At 36.2% G+C, this 19,576-nt stretch overlaps 1 protein-coding gene across 2 annotated transcripts in view; it reads left to right on the plus strand.

Moving 5' to 3' along the window:
• Nucleotides 1–1,983: 1,983 nt before the first annotated feature.
• The window catches only part of Adad1 (adenosine deaminase domain containing 1), a 31,037-nt gene continuing 13,444 nt past the window's right edge, over nt 1,984–19,576 (plus strand). The window contains exons 1-8 of one of the 2 annotated variants that reach the window (XM_042693003.1): nt 1,984–2,107; nt 2,428–2,607; nt 3,458–3,646; nt 6,337–6,504; nt 8,473–8,541; nt 12,262–12,387; nt 16,273–16,396; nt 18,641–18,811. In XM_042693003.1, the coding sequence (XP_042548937.1) occupies nt 1,984–2,107; nt 2,428–2,607; nt 3,458–3,646; nt 6,337–6,504; nt 8,473–8,541; nt 12,262–12,387; nt 16,273–16,396; nt 18,641–18,811 (1,151 nt within the window). Of the gene's footprint in view, nt 2,108–2,427; nt 2,608–3,457; nt 3,647–6,336; nt 6,505–8,472; nt 8,542–12,261; nt 12,388–16,272; nt 16,397–18,640; nt 18,812–19,576 lie in introns of those variants that run through there. The other variant, XM_042693004.1, reaches the window with a different exon arrangement.

Below are 19,576 nucleotides of genomic sequence, written 5' to 3' on the forward strand. Positions count from 1 at the left end.
TGGTTGATTCTTTGAAAAGATAAATACAATTTATAAATCTACCTAAGAAGGAAAAAAAGCCAAATTAATAAAATTAGAGACAAAAATGAGAGTATAAAAAAATGACCAATGAAATTCAAAGGATCATGAGAGAATGCTTTAAAACCCAACATTCAAATAAACTAGAAAATCAAGCAGAAATGTTTAAAATTCCATAAACAGTTAACTAACATTGAACCAGGAGGATAAAAACCCAAGCCCAAATCTGCTAAATTCAATCATACCTTTAACAACATTCCTCAATTTTTTGCATGACACAGAAATAGAAGGAATAAACAAAGGAGGAGGGTACAATGCTTGATAAGAAATTTACTCATTATCTGGCCTATGTAATTGTAACCCCTCTGTACAGTACTTTCACACACACAAAAAAGAAATGGAATACTTCCAAACTCATTGTACGAAGTATTTCACTCATCCTAAAAGAAAACATGGGGGGTGGGGGAAGAGAAATATAAACGAGCTTTGTTAAAAAAAAAAAAAAGCACCATTGTACGATTTATAAATAAAATTCAGGTAAGCTGAACTAACAACGTATGAAAAAAGACTTACTATAGGGAAGGAAGTTGGGAGAGGAAAAAGTGGGACAAAATGAGGGAGGGGTAACACTGTTTAGAAAGAAATGTGCTCATTACCTGACTTAGGTAAGTGTAAACCCTCTGTACATAACCTTTACAATAAAATTTAAATTAAAAAAAAAGACTACAAGTTGGTTTCATTTTGAGGATACAAGGATGGTTCAACATACAGAAATAAATGTAATGCAGTACATAAACAGAATCACAGACACAAATCATATGATCATATGATTTTTATCTTATCACGATAAAAGAACTGTAGAATCTAGGACTGTACCTCAATATAATAATGATTATCCTAAGAAATCTACAGATTCAATGCAACACCCATCACAATACTAATGAAATATAATAGTCAATCTAAAAATCTCATCTGGAATTATAGAAGACACTGAGTATCAAAAGTAACCAAAAAAAAAAAAAGAACAACACTGGAGATATTATAATAATGAACTTCCAATTATACTACAGAGACGTAGTAACAAAAACAGCACAGGGAACAAACCCACAGTAGGAGAGAAAGTCCTTTTGGTAGTTAGTAGAAGATAAGGGTCTCAAGGACTTCCCTGCCTAGGCTGGCTTCACACTGTGATCCTCAAATCTCAGCCTCCTGAGTAGCTAGCATTATAGGCATGAGCCCAGAAAGTGGTGATTGTTTACCCCTGCACTCAGAAAGACTTCTGTGAAGGCCAAATCTACTTCATGGAGAAGCCTTTCCATTAAAGTCCCCCGAAGCCAGGTGCTGGTGGCTTTTATCCCTAATCACCCAATAGCTAGAAGTGGAGGCCTAGCTCAAGTGCAGCGCACCAGCCTTGAGTGAAAAGGCACAGGGGCAGCACCCAGGTCCCAGGGACATGGCGCCTGGAGGCCGCCAGCACCCGGATGCGGACGCCCTTGGTAGAGACAACAGATATATAGGTAACCATCCCTGCGGAGTTCCGTGAGCACCGCTGGAGGCACGAGGCGGAAGGTGAGGAGGACAAACAGAGTGACTTACAAGACTTTGACAGAAGGGAAAGTGGCGGTACGCCAGTTCAGAGTGGTCAGAGAAAGGCGTCGACATCTCTCGAGGACGACAGGGAAACACGTTCGCTTCACAGCCTCAGCAGGCCTAAGATACAGGGCGTGGGGTAGAAAGAAGCGACGTAAGTGCGGAGGGGGGGGGGGGAGGAGGTGACAGGCGCATGCGCGGTAGGAAACCGTTGGTGATTGGCCGAGGCCGGCCCACGCGGTCACGTACTGGGCGGGTCCCGCAGGCCCACGTCGTTGTCAAAGCGGCTTTCGAAAGACGCAATTGGTGCTGCCGCGCGGCATGCTGGGCGCCGAGCAGCCTGAGGTGAGAGGTTGACGCCTGGAGGAGGAAGCCATGGCGGCGGCAGGCGGCAGCCGGCGAGCTCCCGCCCCAGGCCTGCGGCTCGGCCTCCCTTTGACCACCCACTTGTCGGCAGTGGTGTCCAGTCGAGAGGACGACGAGGAGCACAACCTCGGGGGTGAGTTGCGGCTAAAGGCCGGGGGAGGCGGGGGTGTGGGAGCAGCGGGGATGGACGTGGCTGTGGCGTTTTCTCGAATCTTCTGGACTTTGCTTCGGCGCCTGAGAGGATGAAGAGGCTTCCGGCCTCCTCCCCAGCTTTGAGCTACGTTCGACGGCAGGGATTTAGGCTGGACCGTCTCAGTGGGTTAGGATAACAACAACAAAGAGGGGCCTGCTCGCATTGGCGTGAATGTGCGGAACGTAAGCGTGGTGGGCCCCCACCCACTTTTCATCTAGTCTTTTGTTTCCGTTTCCTGCCGACTTGAACGTGATTTGTAGATGATAAAATGCCTGGCGACAGTGACTGGTTTCAGAGTTCCAGGGTCCCTAGCTTTGCTCAGATGCTGAAAAAGAATTTACCAGTTCAACCAGCAGCCCAGATGGCCACACCGCCCGCGGGATTTCCCTCAGAAAGTGGCAGCCTGTCAAGCATGGCGTCTAAGGTTACACAAGTGACGGGTACGACTTCTTTTTCCTTTGAAGTGCCTCCATTTCCTTTTAAGAATCCTCTGAAAGTTCTCCCCATTCATTAGAGAGGAAAAGATGGATCTTTACTTCATTGTGACCTCTGCTCCCACCTAAAGCTGGCGTCTGTCTCCCAGATTATGTAGGAAACCTGTGAAGTTTTTCTTTCCCCGCTCCTTTGATGCTCATGTCACAATTTTAAATTGTCACACCCTCCACTGTGAAATGTGGCTTTGCCTTTTGTGAGATTGAGGTTGCAGGGGAAAGGAGGGGACTTAGAGGCTGATTTGGATTCTACATATTATTTAAGCATTAGAAAGTGAGGACAAATATATACTTTGAGAAAATTTGAGTGAATTGGAATGAAAATAATTATATGGGAAGGGTAGGCAGTATAAAACAGTGGTTTTTGAAAGAAGAAACTGAGATATGGGTCTAACAGATCTAGATGTATGTCTTAGCTCTCTCCATTTTAGGCCTTAGTGACATCATTTGTTAAAAAGGGCACACCTTCTGATGACCTTGACATTGCTAAGATTCCATGCTTCTTGGATACCATTTAGGATACCATAGTAATATCACTTCTTTGTAAAATTAGTATTCCGAAGGATACAATGAAATATCAGATTGTGCATGTCACATGTTCTAGAATTATTTAGTAGAAACATGCCAAATAATATAATGAAGGTAACATAGTGCACTTGTCACATGGTACCAAAGTTGTTTAGTAGAAACCAATCTAATGAAAAAATGTATCACTAAACATATCTTTGATTTTTAAAGAGGATTTAGTTTTTTAGCTCATTTTTTTAACTTAATTGACCAATGTGAACATTTGTTTTAGGCAATTTTCCAGAACCATTGCTTTCCAAAGGTCTTTCATCTGTTTCAAATCCTGTCCTTCCTCCAAAAAAAATACCTAAAGAATTTATAGTGAAATACAAACGTGGAGAGATAAATCCTGTGTCAGCCTTGCACCAGTTTGCCCAAATGCAGCGAGTTCAGCTTGACCTTAAGGAAACTGTAACCACAGGCAAGTCTTAAGTTGTTTTGGTCATGTCGATATGGGAAAACATTTTTCCATTACAAATGGAACATTTGGTAGTACACGTGCTCACTGCATTCAGTATTAGTGCTAAAAATAACTACTGTACACTTTGACAGATATATATAAGAAACCTTGTGCTTTTTGCTTTAATATTTTATGCTAAAGCATAAATATACATAACTCAAATATACAAAAATAGTTATAATTTTTGTGTGTGTGACTAGATGAACTTAAGTCAGACACAAGGATTATTTTGTGGTGTATATACTTCTTTGCAATAAAAATGCTTTCCTTGTCAGGTGTGGGTAGCTCATACCTGTAATCCTAGCTGTAGTAAGCTGAGGATCGTGTTTTGAGGCCAGCCCAGGCAGAAAAGTGACACTCTTACCTGTAGTAAACTATTCAAAAAGCTGGAAGTGGTGCTGTAGCACAAGTGGTAGAACACTAACCTTGAGCACAAAGATGCTCAGGAACAGCACCCAGGCCTTGAGTTTAAGCCCCAGGACTGTCAAAAAATATATATATTCCTGGTAATGGTACATATTTGTATTAATGAAATTGAGTCTATGAAAAGGAAAAAACTGTGGCCAAATTTAGCCACTGAAACTCAAACATTTTATTGGTAAACAGCATTTGCTTTATGTGCGGACTATTTGTTATTCTTTAAACCCCCTACCTGAAGAATATCCTATCATGTAGTTACTTTCCTAAAACACACAAAGGTAAATTAGCTTTTTAAATTTTCATGTTACTAGACGTTATGAATCTCAAATCTGTATCTTTGTGAAAGAATTTAAAGTTATTGAAATTTTAGTGAAGATTGTCACAATGATGTAAAATTTTAATCTATTATTTGAATAAATTACTAGTAAATTTAACGTGACAAAAAATTTTAAATGTAGAAAGTATTACGAAAATGCATTTTTGTAATGGCAACAATGGCTTAATCTCTATTTAAGTCAATAGTTTTCTTCCATTATATTCAGATCACCATTGAAAAATATAGGTTCTTAGTCACAGAAAGGAGGAGGGAGGGAGGGAGAAAGGGAAAAATGACCGAAAAAAATCTTAACTGTCTGAAGAAAACTACTCAAAAACATGATCCCATTCATTGTTAATGGCGTTCATTCTATATTCAAAGTATTGTTTATTATTGAGAGCAGTGTGTTGTCAGTATTTTAGAAAAATACTACCTGTGATTTAGAACCATATTAATTTGGGTTATAAGCAGAATGAAGCTCAAAGCTCAGCTGAACAGAACAATTACTAACTTATGTGTAGTATTCTATGCATGAGAATCATGTGGGCTACTTGTTAAGTATACTAATTATTCTCTGGATCAATAAATTTGTATTGAAACACAGGTGATTATAAAGGAAGGAATTGGGGAAACTGAGGTATGAGATGATGGGAGGATGCTGTCAGGAATTCCTGGTAATTGGTATAACGTGATTGTTAATCTGAGGAACTAAAATAATGGGGCTTAATTGCAGAGATGTTGAAACTAACCATCCATAACCAAACAATATAGAGATTAGGCTCCTAATTGCAGCAAGTAAAGCCTGAAAAAATCTGTGACCTATGAATTTAGGAGATGATTTCGTTTTTCATCTGATAAATAAAAAGTAACTGTGTGAAAGCAAATCTGGGCATTTTGGACCAAACATTCTTTTTAATTCTTTAAGATCTACTTTTCTATTTCAGTTTTTCTTGTGGGCTTTCTTGTACAACTGAGCTGTAGTAGATTAAGTTGCTTACCTTGGTGCTGTTTATGTTCTGTAGCTGATAAAAGTATTATGACAATCAAAAGACACGAGATGTTCCACTTGTAGTGAGATTCTCTTACTTGGCTTTCTTGCTCCATAGCTAGTTCACTTGAGACATGCCTTCAGCCCAACATTTTTGCTGGTTACATGGAGGCAGAGGCTCAAAGACTTTTTGCCCTGGTCTGGCCTGGAACTTTGATCTAATAGGTCTCAGCCTCCCGAGTAGCTAGAATTACAGCTATAGCACTCTGTTGTAATGAAGTTTTTAAAGAGGAGAAGGGTGTTCCAAGAAGTCTACATTTTACTCTGATTGTTTAATAGATATTTGGTGCTATTGGTAAACATAACTTCCCCATGTATGACTTGTTTATTGAAGTTGGTTCTTTATGCTCAGAACTAGTTCAAGGGCTCATCTGGCTATAGTTTTAATCCTTATTAGCCCTACAAAAAGACGGATATTTTAGTTTTTTCTTATAATTACTTTATACTTTTATTTGAAAGATGCTATCCAAAATAGCTTCTTTTTAGTTGGGATTTTAGACTAAATAGTTTTCCAGGATTTTTATACTGAATTGATTCCCCAGATGCAGAAATGTTTTTTAGCAATATACTTTGTGGCTTACACCTGAAATACTAGCTACTCTGGGGACTGAGAACTCAGGAAGAGCAATTTAGAACCAACCTGGGCATCAGAGTCTGTGAGACTCTCATCTCCAGTTAACTACCAAAAAAACTGAAGTAGAGCTGTGACTTAAATGGTAGAATAGCACTAATCTTGAGCAAAAGAGCTCAGGGACAGCAACCAGGCCTTGAGTTCAATCCCCAGGATAGGCACCAAAAATTTTTCAAAATAATATATACACACCCAGAGTGAATTATTGTAGCAGTCATTGTAAGTTCTTTTTCAAGGTAATGTTATGGGACCGTATTTTGCTTTTTGTGCTGTGGTGGATGGTATTCAATACAAGACTGGACTGGGACAAAATAAGAAGGAGTCGAGATCCAATGCAGCAAAATTAGCTCTTGATGAGCTTCTACAATTGGATGAACCTGAACCACGAGTTATAGAATCATCAGGTAAATTGTTCTTGATTATAAAGTATCTGAAAAAATGGTCATCTTCCAGAAGGAATGATAGATTTATGTTAATCAAGTTACTTAGCAGCTACAAAATAAGTTACAGAATTTGAATAAATACCTTTTAGGCATACTTAATACTAGTTAAAATGCCGGTGCGGTACATATTTCAGCACCAAAAGATACAATCATACTGCTACACTGACTGCCTATTTTATTAATGGGCCCAGGTACTGAAAAGTGGTTTTTTTTCCTGTCATTTATTGGATTCATATTGTGCATGTAACCTTGTACATCTAATAATAGAATTTAATGTTATGTTGGTGCAGTTTATCCGAGCTGAGTTTAGTAAATAGTAGTTGCTTGAGAAAATGGTCAAAAAGAGGTTGAATAGTAAATAGATTAAGGATAAAATCTTAGTTTGCTGATAGTAACATTGGTCAACCTTGGAAGACATTTTTTTGCCCTTTAGACCTCTTTCATTTGCAAGGTCACAACAGTACTAGTAATTACATTCTATGGTTTTCATTAGGTTTATAAATAAATGAATGAGCAATGTTAAGACTTATATGCAACTGAATGAGTATTAAATGTCAATTAATTTGAAGATTGTGTTAACATGTTTTGCCACTACACATGTTAGATTACATTTTGGTTTGCCCTTAAATGAGACAATTAAAAAGAAAAATGTATACATTTGATGTTACATGGTAACAATAAACTTATTCTTTTTAAGATTACATTCCTACGAATTTTTGGCTTTTTTAGGCTAGTAGCTGCTTTCTATTTCTTATTATTTAAGGTCTGTTTTTTTGGCTAAGTTGAATTCTACTTAAAGCAATTTAGAATTCTGGTTTGTTTTTTGTTTTAGTTTTTGGTTTTTTTTTAGGTCCAGTTGTGGGGCCTGAACTCTGGGCCTGGGCGCTATCCCTCAGGTCTTCGGCTCAAGGCTAGCGCTCTCCCAACTTTGAGCCACAGCGCCACTTCTGGCTTTTTTCTTTTTGCTTATGTGGTGCTGAGGAATCGAACCCAGGGCCTCATGCATGCAAGGCAAGCACTCTACCACTGAGCCACCTTCCCAGCCCTCTGTTAAATTTTGATATATATGCAGTCTTATTTTTTCAATGTGTCATATTTTGATAAGTACTTGGAGTATTTTCTTGATTTTTATAATTCTTGTTCACTATATTTCTGATTTATTAATATGCTTAGTCCACATATAATGATTTAAGTGTTAACACCAGGAATATATTTTTCCTTACAATAGGTTGATTCATTTTCTCCACTTTGCTTAGCTGCAGAGTGCATTGGTATATACCTTTTTAACTAAAAAATAACATGTTAATATAAAATTACTTTTATCCTATTGTATCCATGTCTATGTATGTATTTTCTATCTTTATTTTTAATACTTGATAGTGTTACTTCTAGCTACTTTTTGTGTATATTCTATTTTTATTTTCAAAAATAATTTTCTATTAGGTGTAGGATTAGATTGCATTTTTGATATTAAGAATATTTTAATTAAAAGTTTGTATTATAATCATATAATGTATGTCAGATTACATGATTACTTTTCTTAATTTTTTGTCATACAGGGATTTTCTTTTAGTTTTCTCTTCAACATATTTAGAAGGTAATGATTGTAACTATAAAAAGTTAACTTTTTAATTTGAAGTCAATTTTGACAATTTGGAGTCCAAGCATTAACATCTAATAATGTACCTATCTTTACCAGCTTTTAGATTTTTCTCATTCTGTGTTCCACATTGTATTATACTGAAATTCAGAAATTTGCATAATTAATAACAAAAAGCAATGAGTTTATCAAAACTGAGCTGATGACCCAGCAATAACAGATACATTAAAAAAATCGCTTTGGATTACTATTATTACACAATAATAAAGTACCATCTGTTTGGAACATTGAAGTTTCATGTTTTGTTATGTTTTTGTCTTATTTATTAGGTCCTCCTCCTATCCCTGCAGAACCTGTTGTTGCGCCTGAACCAGCATATGTTTCAAAAGTACATTATGGTAGGAAAATTCTTTGTGTTTTTTTATAGATTATTTCAACTAAAATTATAATTAAATAGGTATATTTATGAAAATGCAAATGAATTTTTATTGAAATCTTTTGTACTTCTACAAAGACAAAAATTCCATTCTATAGTTTTATAGAATTGAGAGAAGTAGGGAATAAGAAATGGAGAGCATGGGTTAAGGAGTTTTTTATCTTACAAGGAGGTAGTTTGTGAAGTTCATATAAATGCTATTTTGGGAATTCTTTGCTGTAGTGGTTTTATCATTAATGAAAACCAATGGTTTCATTACAGTGGCACACACCTGTTAACCCAGCACTGGGACGGCTGAGGCAGGAGGATTTCAGGTTCAAGATCAGCCTGGGATACATAGAGAAACCTTGTCTTAAAACAACAAAAGCAAATGCTTGATGGTCATCTAGCACTCAAACTTTGCATAATCTATTCACTTTCTTTTAATGGCAGTTATTAGTTGCTTAAACTCAAGAGACTACAGCTTTAAGTTACTAGTTGTGTGATATATAGGCAGTTGCTTCAGTTCCCTTAATTTTACTTTGTAAAATTGCCATCATGGTGATTACCCTGTAGACTTAATCTGAGGGTAAAATAATCCAAACATGTGAAATACTTGTACTCCCTTCCTGGCTCTCAGTAGCTTCTCACTAAATCATACTTGCATTGTTATATTGTAACACCTTATCACATGCAATATTGAATAATAGTTCCGTTTTTTACCTGATAGACTATTATTTCCTGAAAAACAGGGCATTTGTTTTTAATTTCTACATTGTGACATGTTAAAAACATGTCATATTTTGAACTTAAGCTTAGAGTCTTTGTAAAATGGAAAAGAGCTTCTTTCATTTTCCAGGCCTGGAATGTAGGATTTGGAAGTTTGGGGGATGTTTATTCAAGCTTAGTCTTATGGGTTTGTCTGAGACAAAGAAAATGTGTGCACATTTGTGTATTTGAATGGAATGAAAGCATCTGACCAAGGAAAACAAACACATTCAGAAGTCAAAATCCAATAGTCAGGTAGCATCACTTGACAAAAGAATGGATGAACAAAAGAGCAATCAGGGATGACAGTAGTCATCTCTTATTATGGAGCGGCTCTTGTCTTTCAAGTTCTGTGGACATTTTTAATGACTAAAGGAGCAGAATCTCAAGAACTGATAAATAATATAGCTTCCTATTATCTTGGGGAAAACAGGTTTTTGAGGAAGAGATAACGTGTACTTTAAAAAAATAAAAGTCAAGACCAGTTTGGAAGGTCCAGGTCAGGAATCAAGTGAAGAAAATATCAGACTTTATTGGTAAAACAAGAATTTGAATGTTACTCTTTTGAAGGAAAAACAGTTGAATACCTCATGTTGACCTAGTTATCAAGGTGATTGTTACTTAACAGCCTAACTACTTGACTGTGTATTTCCAGTTAAACAATATCTTCATTTAAAAATAGTGATATTACCCAGGCACTGGTGGCTAATGCCTGTAATCCTAGCTACTCAGGAGGTTGTGATTGGAGGATTGTGGTTCAAAGCCAGCTCCCCTTGAGCAAAAAAGCTCAAGGGCAGTGCATAGGCTCCTGAGTTCAAGCCCCATGATTGGTACAAAAATAAAGTAACAGTGATAGGGTTAAGTTGCTTATGAAACTGAATTCCACTTGAAATTTGCGGTCGAAGAAATGAAGTGAAATAATTTTGAATGTGACTTTTGTTTATTTTATCCTTCATTCATAATAATTTGTGAAACCTTAATGGGCTCAACAACTAGTAGACACGTATAGAGGAAACATACTTGCTAAGCATTTTCTCACTCAGATGTTGAGAGGAGATACATTTAGTGAACATTTTGTTTGATGTATCCTCAGTATTTATTGTTTGTTCTAAGATTAAGAGATTTGTTGGTACATTTGGAGGGTTTTGTTCTGTCTTTTGAGGATTAAACAAAAGGCCTTGCACATGCTGGGAAGTACTTCACCACCCAGCTGTGTGCCATCTACTATTGCCTTTGTTCTATCTACATCTGCCTTTACTATCTCCCACCAAGTAAATGCAAACAGTGGGCTTTAGCATGATATCAGATTTTATTTTTTTGTTGATGTATGTATATATTTATAGGTTATTATCAAAATACTTACGTGAAACTAATCAATAGTGATTTTGTGCCTAAAGAGAAAAATTTGTGAGTGTATTTCAGTTTTTTTTAAAGGAATATAGTTTATAAAATTGACTGGGGGCATGAGTCAAGTGCCTGCCTAGCAAGCGTGAGGCCTTGAATTCAAAACCTTTATTGAAAAAAAAATGAAAAAAATGGAAGTTGATTTTCTGTACTATGAGTTTTTGTGATAAACAGCCAATCAATTCATTCTACTTGTATCACAGCTTCACTTTGTGACTAATTTTTGTGACTCTTTGTCAACTTTTTTTAATTTTCACTTTTTTACCACAGAGTGCTAATAGTAATAAAGAAAAATCCATATTTAAACAAGACATGTAAATGACTGTAATGTTTAGTTAACAGAATTTTGCTCAAGGCTGCTAATGTTGTACTTTCAGTATTTGTGTGCCTTTAGAGGGTAACAATTACTAAGCAAGTGAAAATTAAAATGAATAGGCATGGAATATGTACTTGTAATCCCAGCATTCAGAACGTACATACAGGAGTTGAAAGAAACCTTAGGTACAGAACAAGTTTCAGCCAGTCTGGGCTACATAGAAAAACCCTGTCTCCAAAAAACAAAATGTGTAATTGAAATTACACAGCAAATGCTATTGCTTTTTATCTTAGAAAATTATCTCTTGGACTGTGAACTAAATTAATAGACTACTAGTATCTGCTGTGAAGTGTCAACGATCATCCACTGATGTATAGCCACACTTTGAGAAACACTATATGATTCTGTGTCTTCTTGTTCTCTTGAGCAGTAATCTTTCACTACAAACACACCATTGTATATATACTCCAGAGCCCTATCCTAAAATCTCAAGCTCTGTCATATTTCAAGTCAAAATAACACTACAACTTGGGTGGCTTGTTGTGTATTCTTCCTTACAAACTATTGCATAGTAATCCTAGTTGCTTAGAATTACTTTTAACCATCGAGGTTAGGGAATTTTTTAATTGAAATATGGAACTATACTGAATTTAAATGCCTAATTTTTGCATTGGTTCTATTTGGAGTAGATGCTAGCGTATTTCGGTTTTCGTAATTATTGAGGAGTAGGAACTGAGGAGCACAACTGTTCCTACATCAATAAGATATAGGTCAATTTTGCAATGTGTGGGACAGTTCTATTAATAAAGAATTACTGGCTGGGCGCTGGTGGCTCGTGCCTGTGTCCTAGCTACTTAGAATGCTGAGATCTGAGGATCACAGTTTAAAGCCAGCCTGGCATCCATGAGATTCTTATCTCCAATAAACCACCAGAAAACTGGAAGTGATACTGTGGCTCAAGTGATAGGGTACTAGCCTTGAGCTGAAGAGCTGAGAGACAGTGCCCAGGCCCAAAGTTCAAGCCCTGTGACATACAAAAAAAATTACCTTGTCTCATGAGATTTGAATATCTTTTTAAGTTAAACTCTATAAAATATAAATCATTATCCCTCTAGTGAGCATGCAATACTGACTTAGCTTTTTATAAATCTAAGAAATCTTAAGAAAAAGCACAATGTTCTTCAATTTCATACTGCTTTTGATTCTCTTTTCTAGAAGGGAGGCATGTCCAGTATGCAAAGATTTCACATATTGTTAAAGAAACATTTAATCAGTTAATTTCTAGCCAGTCACAGTATCTGAAATGTTGCAGTTCATTGGCTGCTTTTGTAATTGAAAGAGGTAAGTCCAGATATTTGGGATATGTTTGTAAAAATGATCTTAATGGAATGATTAATATTTAATTTTGTCTTTTCTTCTATAGTCAGTAATGTTGATTCTAAGTAATCTTTTCATGTAGACATGACATTAGACACTAAAGAATGCTGACCAGAAACTAGCAAACAATTGCGGAATTAACACTGTAATATTTTAAACTCTGTGTAGGATCTATTACTGTCCCCAAAGCTAATCCTTATAACACTGACAAGATAGCTATAAAAATCACCCTTTTTTGCATTTTCAAAGAAACAATCAAAATGTTCCAGTAAATGTTCTTCTGTACATTATTTTTTTGTGATTCTGTTTTAATCTCTTTTCATCCTTTATGTTCTGGGTTGATAATTGTACTTCATATTAATCTCTTAATTACAAGTTATAGACTATACTAAAATAATTTTATATTTGATTCCTCTAGCTTTTTTTCATGTAGATGGGAAGAGAAAGTCTTAAGTTGATAAGTTGATGTGTTTAAGCAGTAATTGATACCCAACAATTTTAGAAAAGATTATAGGAATTAACTGTTCTGGGGAATCATAATTTTAGTGGCTGTGATGGAGTTATCTGTGTTAGAGTTTAGATGTACATGAGCTGAAAGGAGAAAATATTTTTACAAATTTGTGTGATATGCTGGATGTGATAGCTTGTTTGTAATTCCAGCTCCTTGAAAAGTGCAGATTTGGAGAGTCTGCAGGCCACAGCCAGCCCATGCAAAATATTAGTAAATATTTTTCTCAACCAATAAGCTGGATGTAGTGGTTTGCCCTATCGTAGGATATGTAAATAGGAGGAATGTGGTCTAGAACAGTTGGGGGGAAAAAAACTTGAGCCTTTATTCAAAAACTAAAACAAGGGATGGGGGCTTAGCCCAATGGGTAGAGTGCCTGCTTAACAAGCATGAAGAGCCTATGTTCAAACTTAAGTACAAAAAATAATAAGTACAGTAACATAAAGGTAACAATGGAAGATAAAGTGAGATGAATAAAAATAGCATTATTTCAAGTTTATCTAGGAGAAGAGAGGTAGAGGTTCTGTATTAACAGCGATTTTGAAAGCTGTGTGGAAAACATAATGGGAATAATCTTTTAAAAGCATGATCAAATTTGTAATATGGATTGGAAAACCTGAGTGAAATCAAATGAACATTCCAAGAGCAGCTCACACAATCTACATATTTTAAATGTATTCTAAAATTTTAATTGCATCCATAAGAACTTTTCAAACTTGAATGCTCTTTTCTGCCATGCCACTAATTCTGTGTATTTCCCACATTGTATCCCTCATCTTTGCTGTGATAATGAAAGATTATCTTCCTATGGGCTGATGCCCCCATTTAAGTTGAATTTTATTCTCACATCTTGAAGAGTTCAATTTTTTGATTATTCTACCCCCTACACTTTTCCCTTCATTATTAAACAATAGTTTCTTCTTGGAGCATTACAGATCAAATTAGTTGAGTTCCTGGCTACACTGTTTCTCTTAAAGCTTACATCACTTTTATTCCAGAACTTCCATTGTCACTATATATGATTCAATTTAAGGAAAGGCTAATAGGCTATATTACTGATGTATATGCAGTATTCTAGTCTCAGGGTCATATCTGATCAGAAATGAAAGAAGAATTTGTGATTAGGTATTCCAAATAATATATATTTGCTTTTATCTTTTCAGTAGCACAGGAAACCTACCTGCCCAAACTACTGTCCTAATAATTAAGCTCTCCTTTAAACTTTGCACCTTTCTACTTCATTCAATCCTAGTCATTGTTTCCTTAATTTTAGAACCAGACTTAATCAGGGAGTTAAGGCCATTACGTTTATTCCTAACTCCAGTTTAGCTTTTTTTCTCTGCTTCTTGGAGATTGCTTTTGTCAAACTGCCTGTTGCTAAAATGTGAAATTCAGTTTGGCATCTAGTCACACAGCTTTCCAGAAACATTAACTGCAATTGTACTTTACCTCTCCTTTTCTAGCATAGTCCTCTTCCCATTGATCTATGATCTTCCTATTTCTCTACTCAACATTAGGCTGGAGTTTAACAAATACAGTATATTATTAAATACGTTTAGTAATCAATGCTGTATATCAGGTCTTCAAACCTTACTCATTTTATAATTGTAAATATGCCCTTTTACCACTATATCCCTATTTCACCCACTTGTGGCCATTTCTACCTGTCTTCTATTCTTAATCTTTCTAGATTGCATACAGAAGCAAGATGATTTACTTCTGGGTTCATCCATGTTCTTGCAAATGAAGGATTTCTTTATTGTTGACTGTTTAGGTACCTTGGCTATTGTGAATAATGTAGCAATGAGCATGGGAGTTTAGGTAATTCTTCAGGATCTTTTCATGTCTTTTATGTACCCAGAGTGGAATTACTAGATCATGTAGTGGTTCTGTTTTTACTTTTTGAGCATTCTCCACAGTTTTCTATAATGGCACCAATATAATATATATTTTCCTCAGTACTGTCTAATACTTCCCTTTATCCACATCCTTGGTAAAATGTGTTTCGATTTTTTTTTTTTTTTTTGTCTGTTGTGGGGCTTGAACTCTGGGCCTGGGGGCTGTCCCTGCCCTCTTCAGCTAAAGGTGAGCACTCTACCACTTGACCAAGCGTGCCACTTATGGTTTTCTGGTGGGAAATTGGAGATAAGAGTCTCGGGAATTTTCCTGCCTGGGCTGGCTTTGAACCATGATGCTCAGATCTCAGCCGCCTTAGTAGCTAGGATTACAGGTGTGAGCCATCAGTGCCCGGCAAAATGTTTTTGACAATTGGCATCCTAATCATAGATTTGGAGGACATCTCATAGAGGTGTTTCTGCGTCTGATTTGGACAGTGTCTCTTCAGGTCCATTGCCCATATTTCAATTTTTTTTGCTATTGCATTATTGGATATTGAACATATATTGGCAATTTTGAGGATATTTTTCATTTATATGATTGTGTACTTTGAGGAAAGGAATGAGATCTTGAAATGTAACCTCAAGTGGGTTTTAACTTCATTATCTTCCATAGCTTCCTTGTAGCTCTTAGTTAAAATCAACAAACTCTTCATAGCATGGACACACACACACACACACACACACACACACACACACACACACACACACACACACACACACACACACACACACACACACACACACACACACACACACACACACACACACACACACACACACACACACACACACACACACACACACACACACACACACACACACACACACACCTTTCTTTAGCCTCATCTAAACCACTCCCTGCATCCTACTGATGGGAGCAGCTATATTAGTCTTTGTTCTACATGGTAATATTGTGCTCTTTCTTTTTTTTTTTTGGGTCCGGTTGTGGGGCCTGAACTCTGGGCCTGGGCACTGTCCTTCAGCTCTTCAGCTCAAGGCTAGCACTCTACCACTTGAGCCACAGCGCCACTTCCGGCTTTTTTCTTTTTGCTTATGTGGTGCTGAGGAATCAAACCCAGGGCTTCAGGCATGCAAGACAAGCGCTCTACCACTGAGCCACCTTCCCAGCCCTGTGCTCTTTCTTTTGATTGGAACTCTTCTTATCTCATCTTCAAATTTTAGCTATTTGGAAAAGGATTCAGCACTTGTTTTGGCATGAAGCAATCTTTTCCCTTAGTAGTTCCATTTGTGTTTCTTTCAAAGCAGTTACTACAACTTGAGTTTTGCTTAGTCTTTTTCTTTTCTGTGTCTCTGCAGAAACTGGAATTTTATTTCCATTTTTGTGCCAATAAATTTTACCCAACTGGAAATGAAGACTTAGAGGTGGAGATGGAACATAGGAGTTTAGAATAACTTGTTACTGTTTACCTTTTTCTTTCACAGCTGGACATCATGAGGTTGTAGCTATTGGCACGGGTGAATACAATTATAGCCAGAGCATTAAGCCAAATGGAAGAGTGTTGCATGACACACATGCAATTGTTACAGCAAGAAGGTCTCTCCTTAGGTAAAGTGACAGATATATTTAATGCCTTTAACTCTTGATGCTTTTAGCTCACAGTTGTCATATGCAAAGGCCTTTAGTTAAAATGGTATATTCCTGACTAGTGAGCCAGGGAAATGAAAGAAAAAAATGGACTGTTTATATGTGGACTGTTTAACATAAGTAAAATGACACATAAAAGTCTCTTAGAAGGGCATATGAGACATTATTTTCATATTACCTTTGGAGTCACTGTCATGGTAATTGTGATGTCCAGTGTATGGATTTTAATGGCTTCCATTAAGTCTTATAAAGTAAAATGTAAGAATACTCGTCTTTCAAAAAATAAAAATGCCATATTTTCTTACTGACTAAAGTTATTAAAAAGTGAAGTTTTAGATTTGTCCCAAGTAAGCTTGATCTCATTTGTATCTAAATTAGCCATGCTTCTCCAAAGAAAGCATTCGTGAGATCCATGTATTGCTTTCATTTATGAGGTTTGTGTATTGTTTACATAAAGGAAAACACATAAGGTTGACAGTATGAAAGAGAAAGAGAAAAGGCCTGGACAGAGGCATGCCTATTTACTTGCAGACGTTTTACTCCTCACAGAAAAAAAAGAATAGTAGAGAGAGGGGCCAGGAATGTTATTCTTTAGAAGTTTCTTCATATAAAATATAAACATAAAAACAATGGGACAATAATATTGTCAGCTTTTGGGTCCCTTAAACCATGAAGCTTTCCTTTCATCCACCTTTTCCTTATGGAAGCTTTCAAATAAAAACGTGAAGAAGATAATAAATTCCATCATCTGCCTTGAACAGTTAACACCTTCTGTTTTCCCTTAACCTCTGCATCCTCATTTTGTTAATAGTGTTGTCATTACTGTAGGGTTTTTAAAACAGAGTTAAACATTTTAATGGAAAAATGTCAGAATGTTAACTCTATATAGGAAATAAACCTTATAATCTTAAAAGTTATTGAAGAAATTCATAGTTTTTCAGATCCCTCTGATCCTTTTTTTGGGGCCAGTCCTGATGCTTGAACTCAGTGCCTAGACACTGCCCTTGAGCTCTTTTGCTCAAAGCTAAAGCTCTACCACTTGATCCATAGCTCTACTTCTGGCCTTTTGGTGGTTTATTGGAGATAAGGATCTTATGGACTTTCCTGCCGAGGCTGGCTTTGATCCTTGGATCTCAGCCTCCTTAGTAACTAGGATTACAGGCGTGAGCTCCTGGAGCCCAGCACCTGACCTCTGTAAAATTACCTGTTTTATTTTTTATTTTTACTATATTTGGTATTATTAAATACTGGCATTTATTTTTATTAGATATTTTTTAATTTAATTTTATTTTTTTGTGAACATACTGTACAGAGGGGTTACAATTACATGGGCAAGATAATGCATACATTTCTTATCAAGCATTGCAGACTCCTCCTTTGTTTACCCTTCACATCCCTTCCCTACCTCCCCCCTCCCCCCCCCACCCAATCCTCCCCCCTCCCCCTTATTAGATATTTTTAAAGGGAGAAAGTAGAATAATCTTAGTAATCATGTTCTTTTTTTTTAATAAAAGTAATATTTACCATTCATTTGCTTAGTTGCAGTCTTCTAACAGATTGTCTTCCTATGTTAAAATGACTTGGAGTACTTATACTACTCTAAGCTCTGTATTTTTCTTTTTTTGTTTTCTATTTTCTTTCTTTCTTTGGATTTAGCATACATTTGTTGCATGGGGGATTTTATTGTGATATTTCTATACATCATGCACACAGTGCACTTTGAACAACTTCATCCCTTCTGCCATATTTATATTCCCTCCTTCCCTCTTCCCATATATGATTTGATAGGTGCCATGTGCCATCTTCATACACACATATTTACATACAACATTAACCAGGAACCACTGCTGCTTTCTGCTGGTTATAAAGTTACTGAAATAGTAGGAGTGATTTTGGGGGGGGAAGGGAAATAGAAATAAGGCAAAAAAAAGTGATGAGTATTCACATGGAAGTCTGGGAGAGGATTATCTTAGGAAGAATGGAGAATCAGCAGAGAAATGAATCTTCTGCAGAATGTGAAGGTAGTAGTAGTCAAGGAATGGTGTTTTAAAGGAGATTATATTGGGATTGGATTCTAGTTGAGATTTTCTTGGGAGAGTTAGGTTTTCCTTAGACACACAGGAGCATTGCCCATGACATATTGATATGATATTTATTAAAATATACCTTTAATAAATATTAACAAAATTATGATATTTCTTTTAGGTACTTTTATAGACAGCTTCTACTCTTCTATAGCAAAAATCCTGCTATGATGGAAAAGTCAATATTTTGTACAGAACCAGCTTCTAGTCTACTTACTTTGAAACAGAACATCAACATTTATCTCTATATGAACCAGTTGCCTAAAGGATCAGCCCAGATTAAGTCTCAATTGTAAGCATGATGGAAGTTGTTTTTGAAAAACCAGAGGTTGGCTATTATGTATGTTCTGAATCCCTGTAGCAAATAGAAAAAGTAAATTTGTCTATATTTACATTATTAAGTCTTACTCTATGATAGATACCTAAAATTTTCATATAATTTGCTACTTTGTTTTATATAATGCTGATTTTTCTATTTTTAACATATCATTAGAGTATGGTTTTATGCAATATTCATATACAATACAGGAGTTTAGAAAAGTGTAGCTGATGATGAGTAGTGTCAGATACTGTAAAATGTAAACAGTGGAGCTGGATGTTAGTGGCTTATGTCTGTAATCCTGGCTACTCAGGTAACTAACATTGAAAGAATATGGCTTGAAGTCATTGCAGGCAGAAAAGACAACAAAAACTCTTACTTCAAAAGTGACAATAAAAAAGCCAGTATGGAGATATGGTTTAAAGTACAAGAACCACCAGCTTAGCAAGTAAAGCTAAATAAGGGTAAGGCTCTGAGTTGAAACCCCCATATTGCCAGTTATTTTTTTAAGTACAAACACAAAGAAGAAAGTGAAATTTATTTCAAGATGGACCATCTAGAGATAACCTTACGATGATATTCTGATAAAAAATATACTAGCAGCTTTGAAAATAAAGGCAGTGTTCACTAGGGTGTGTAACTGCAACCCCCTCTGTATATCACCTTGACAATAAAATAAAAATTTTAAAAAAGAAAAAATAATTTTACACTTTATTGAAGCATTTTACTTTAGCTTTG

This window comes from Dipodomys spectabilis, unplaced genomic scaffold (assembly GCF_019054845.1).
Source record: "Dipodomys spectabilis isolate Male_0828 unplaced genomic scaffold, ASM1905484v1 ptg000162l, whole genome shotgun sequence".
Lineage (NCBI taxonomy): Eukaryota > Metazoa > Chordata > Mammalia > Rodentia > Heteromyidae > Dipodomys > Dipodomys spectabilis.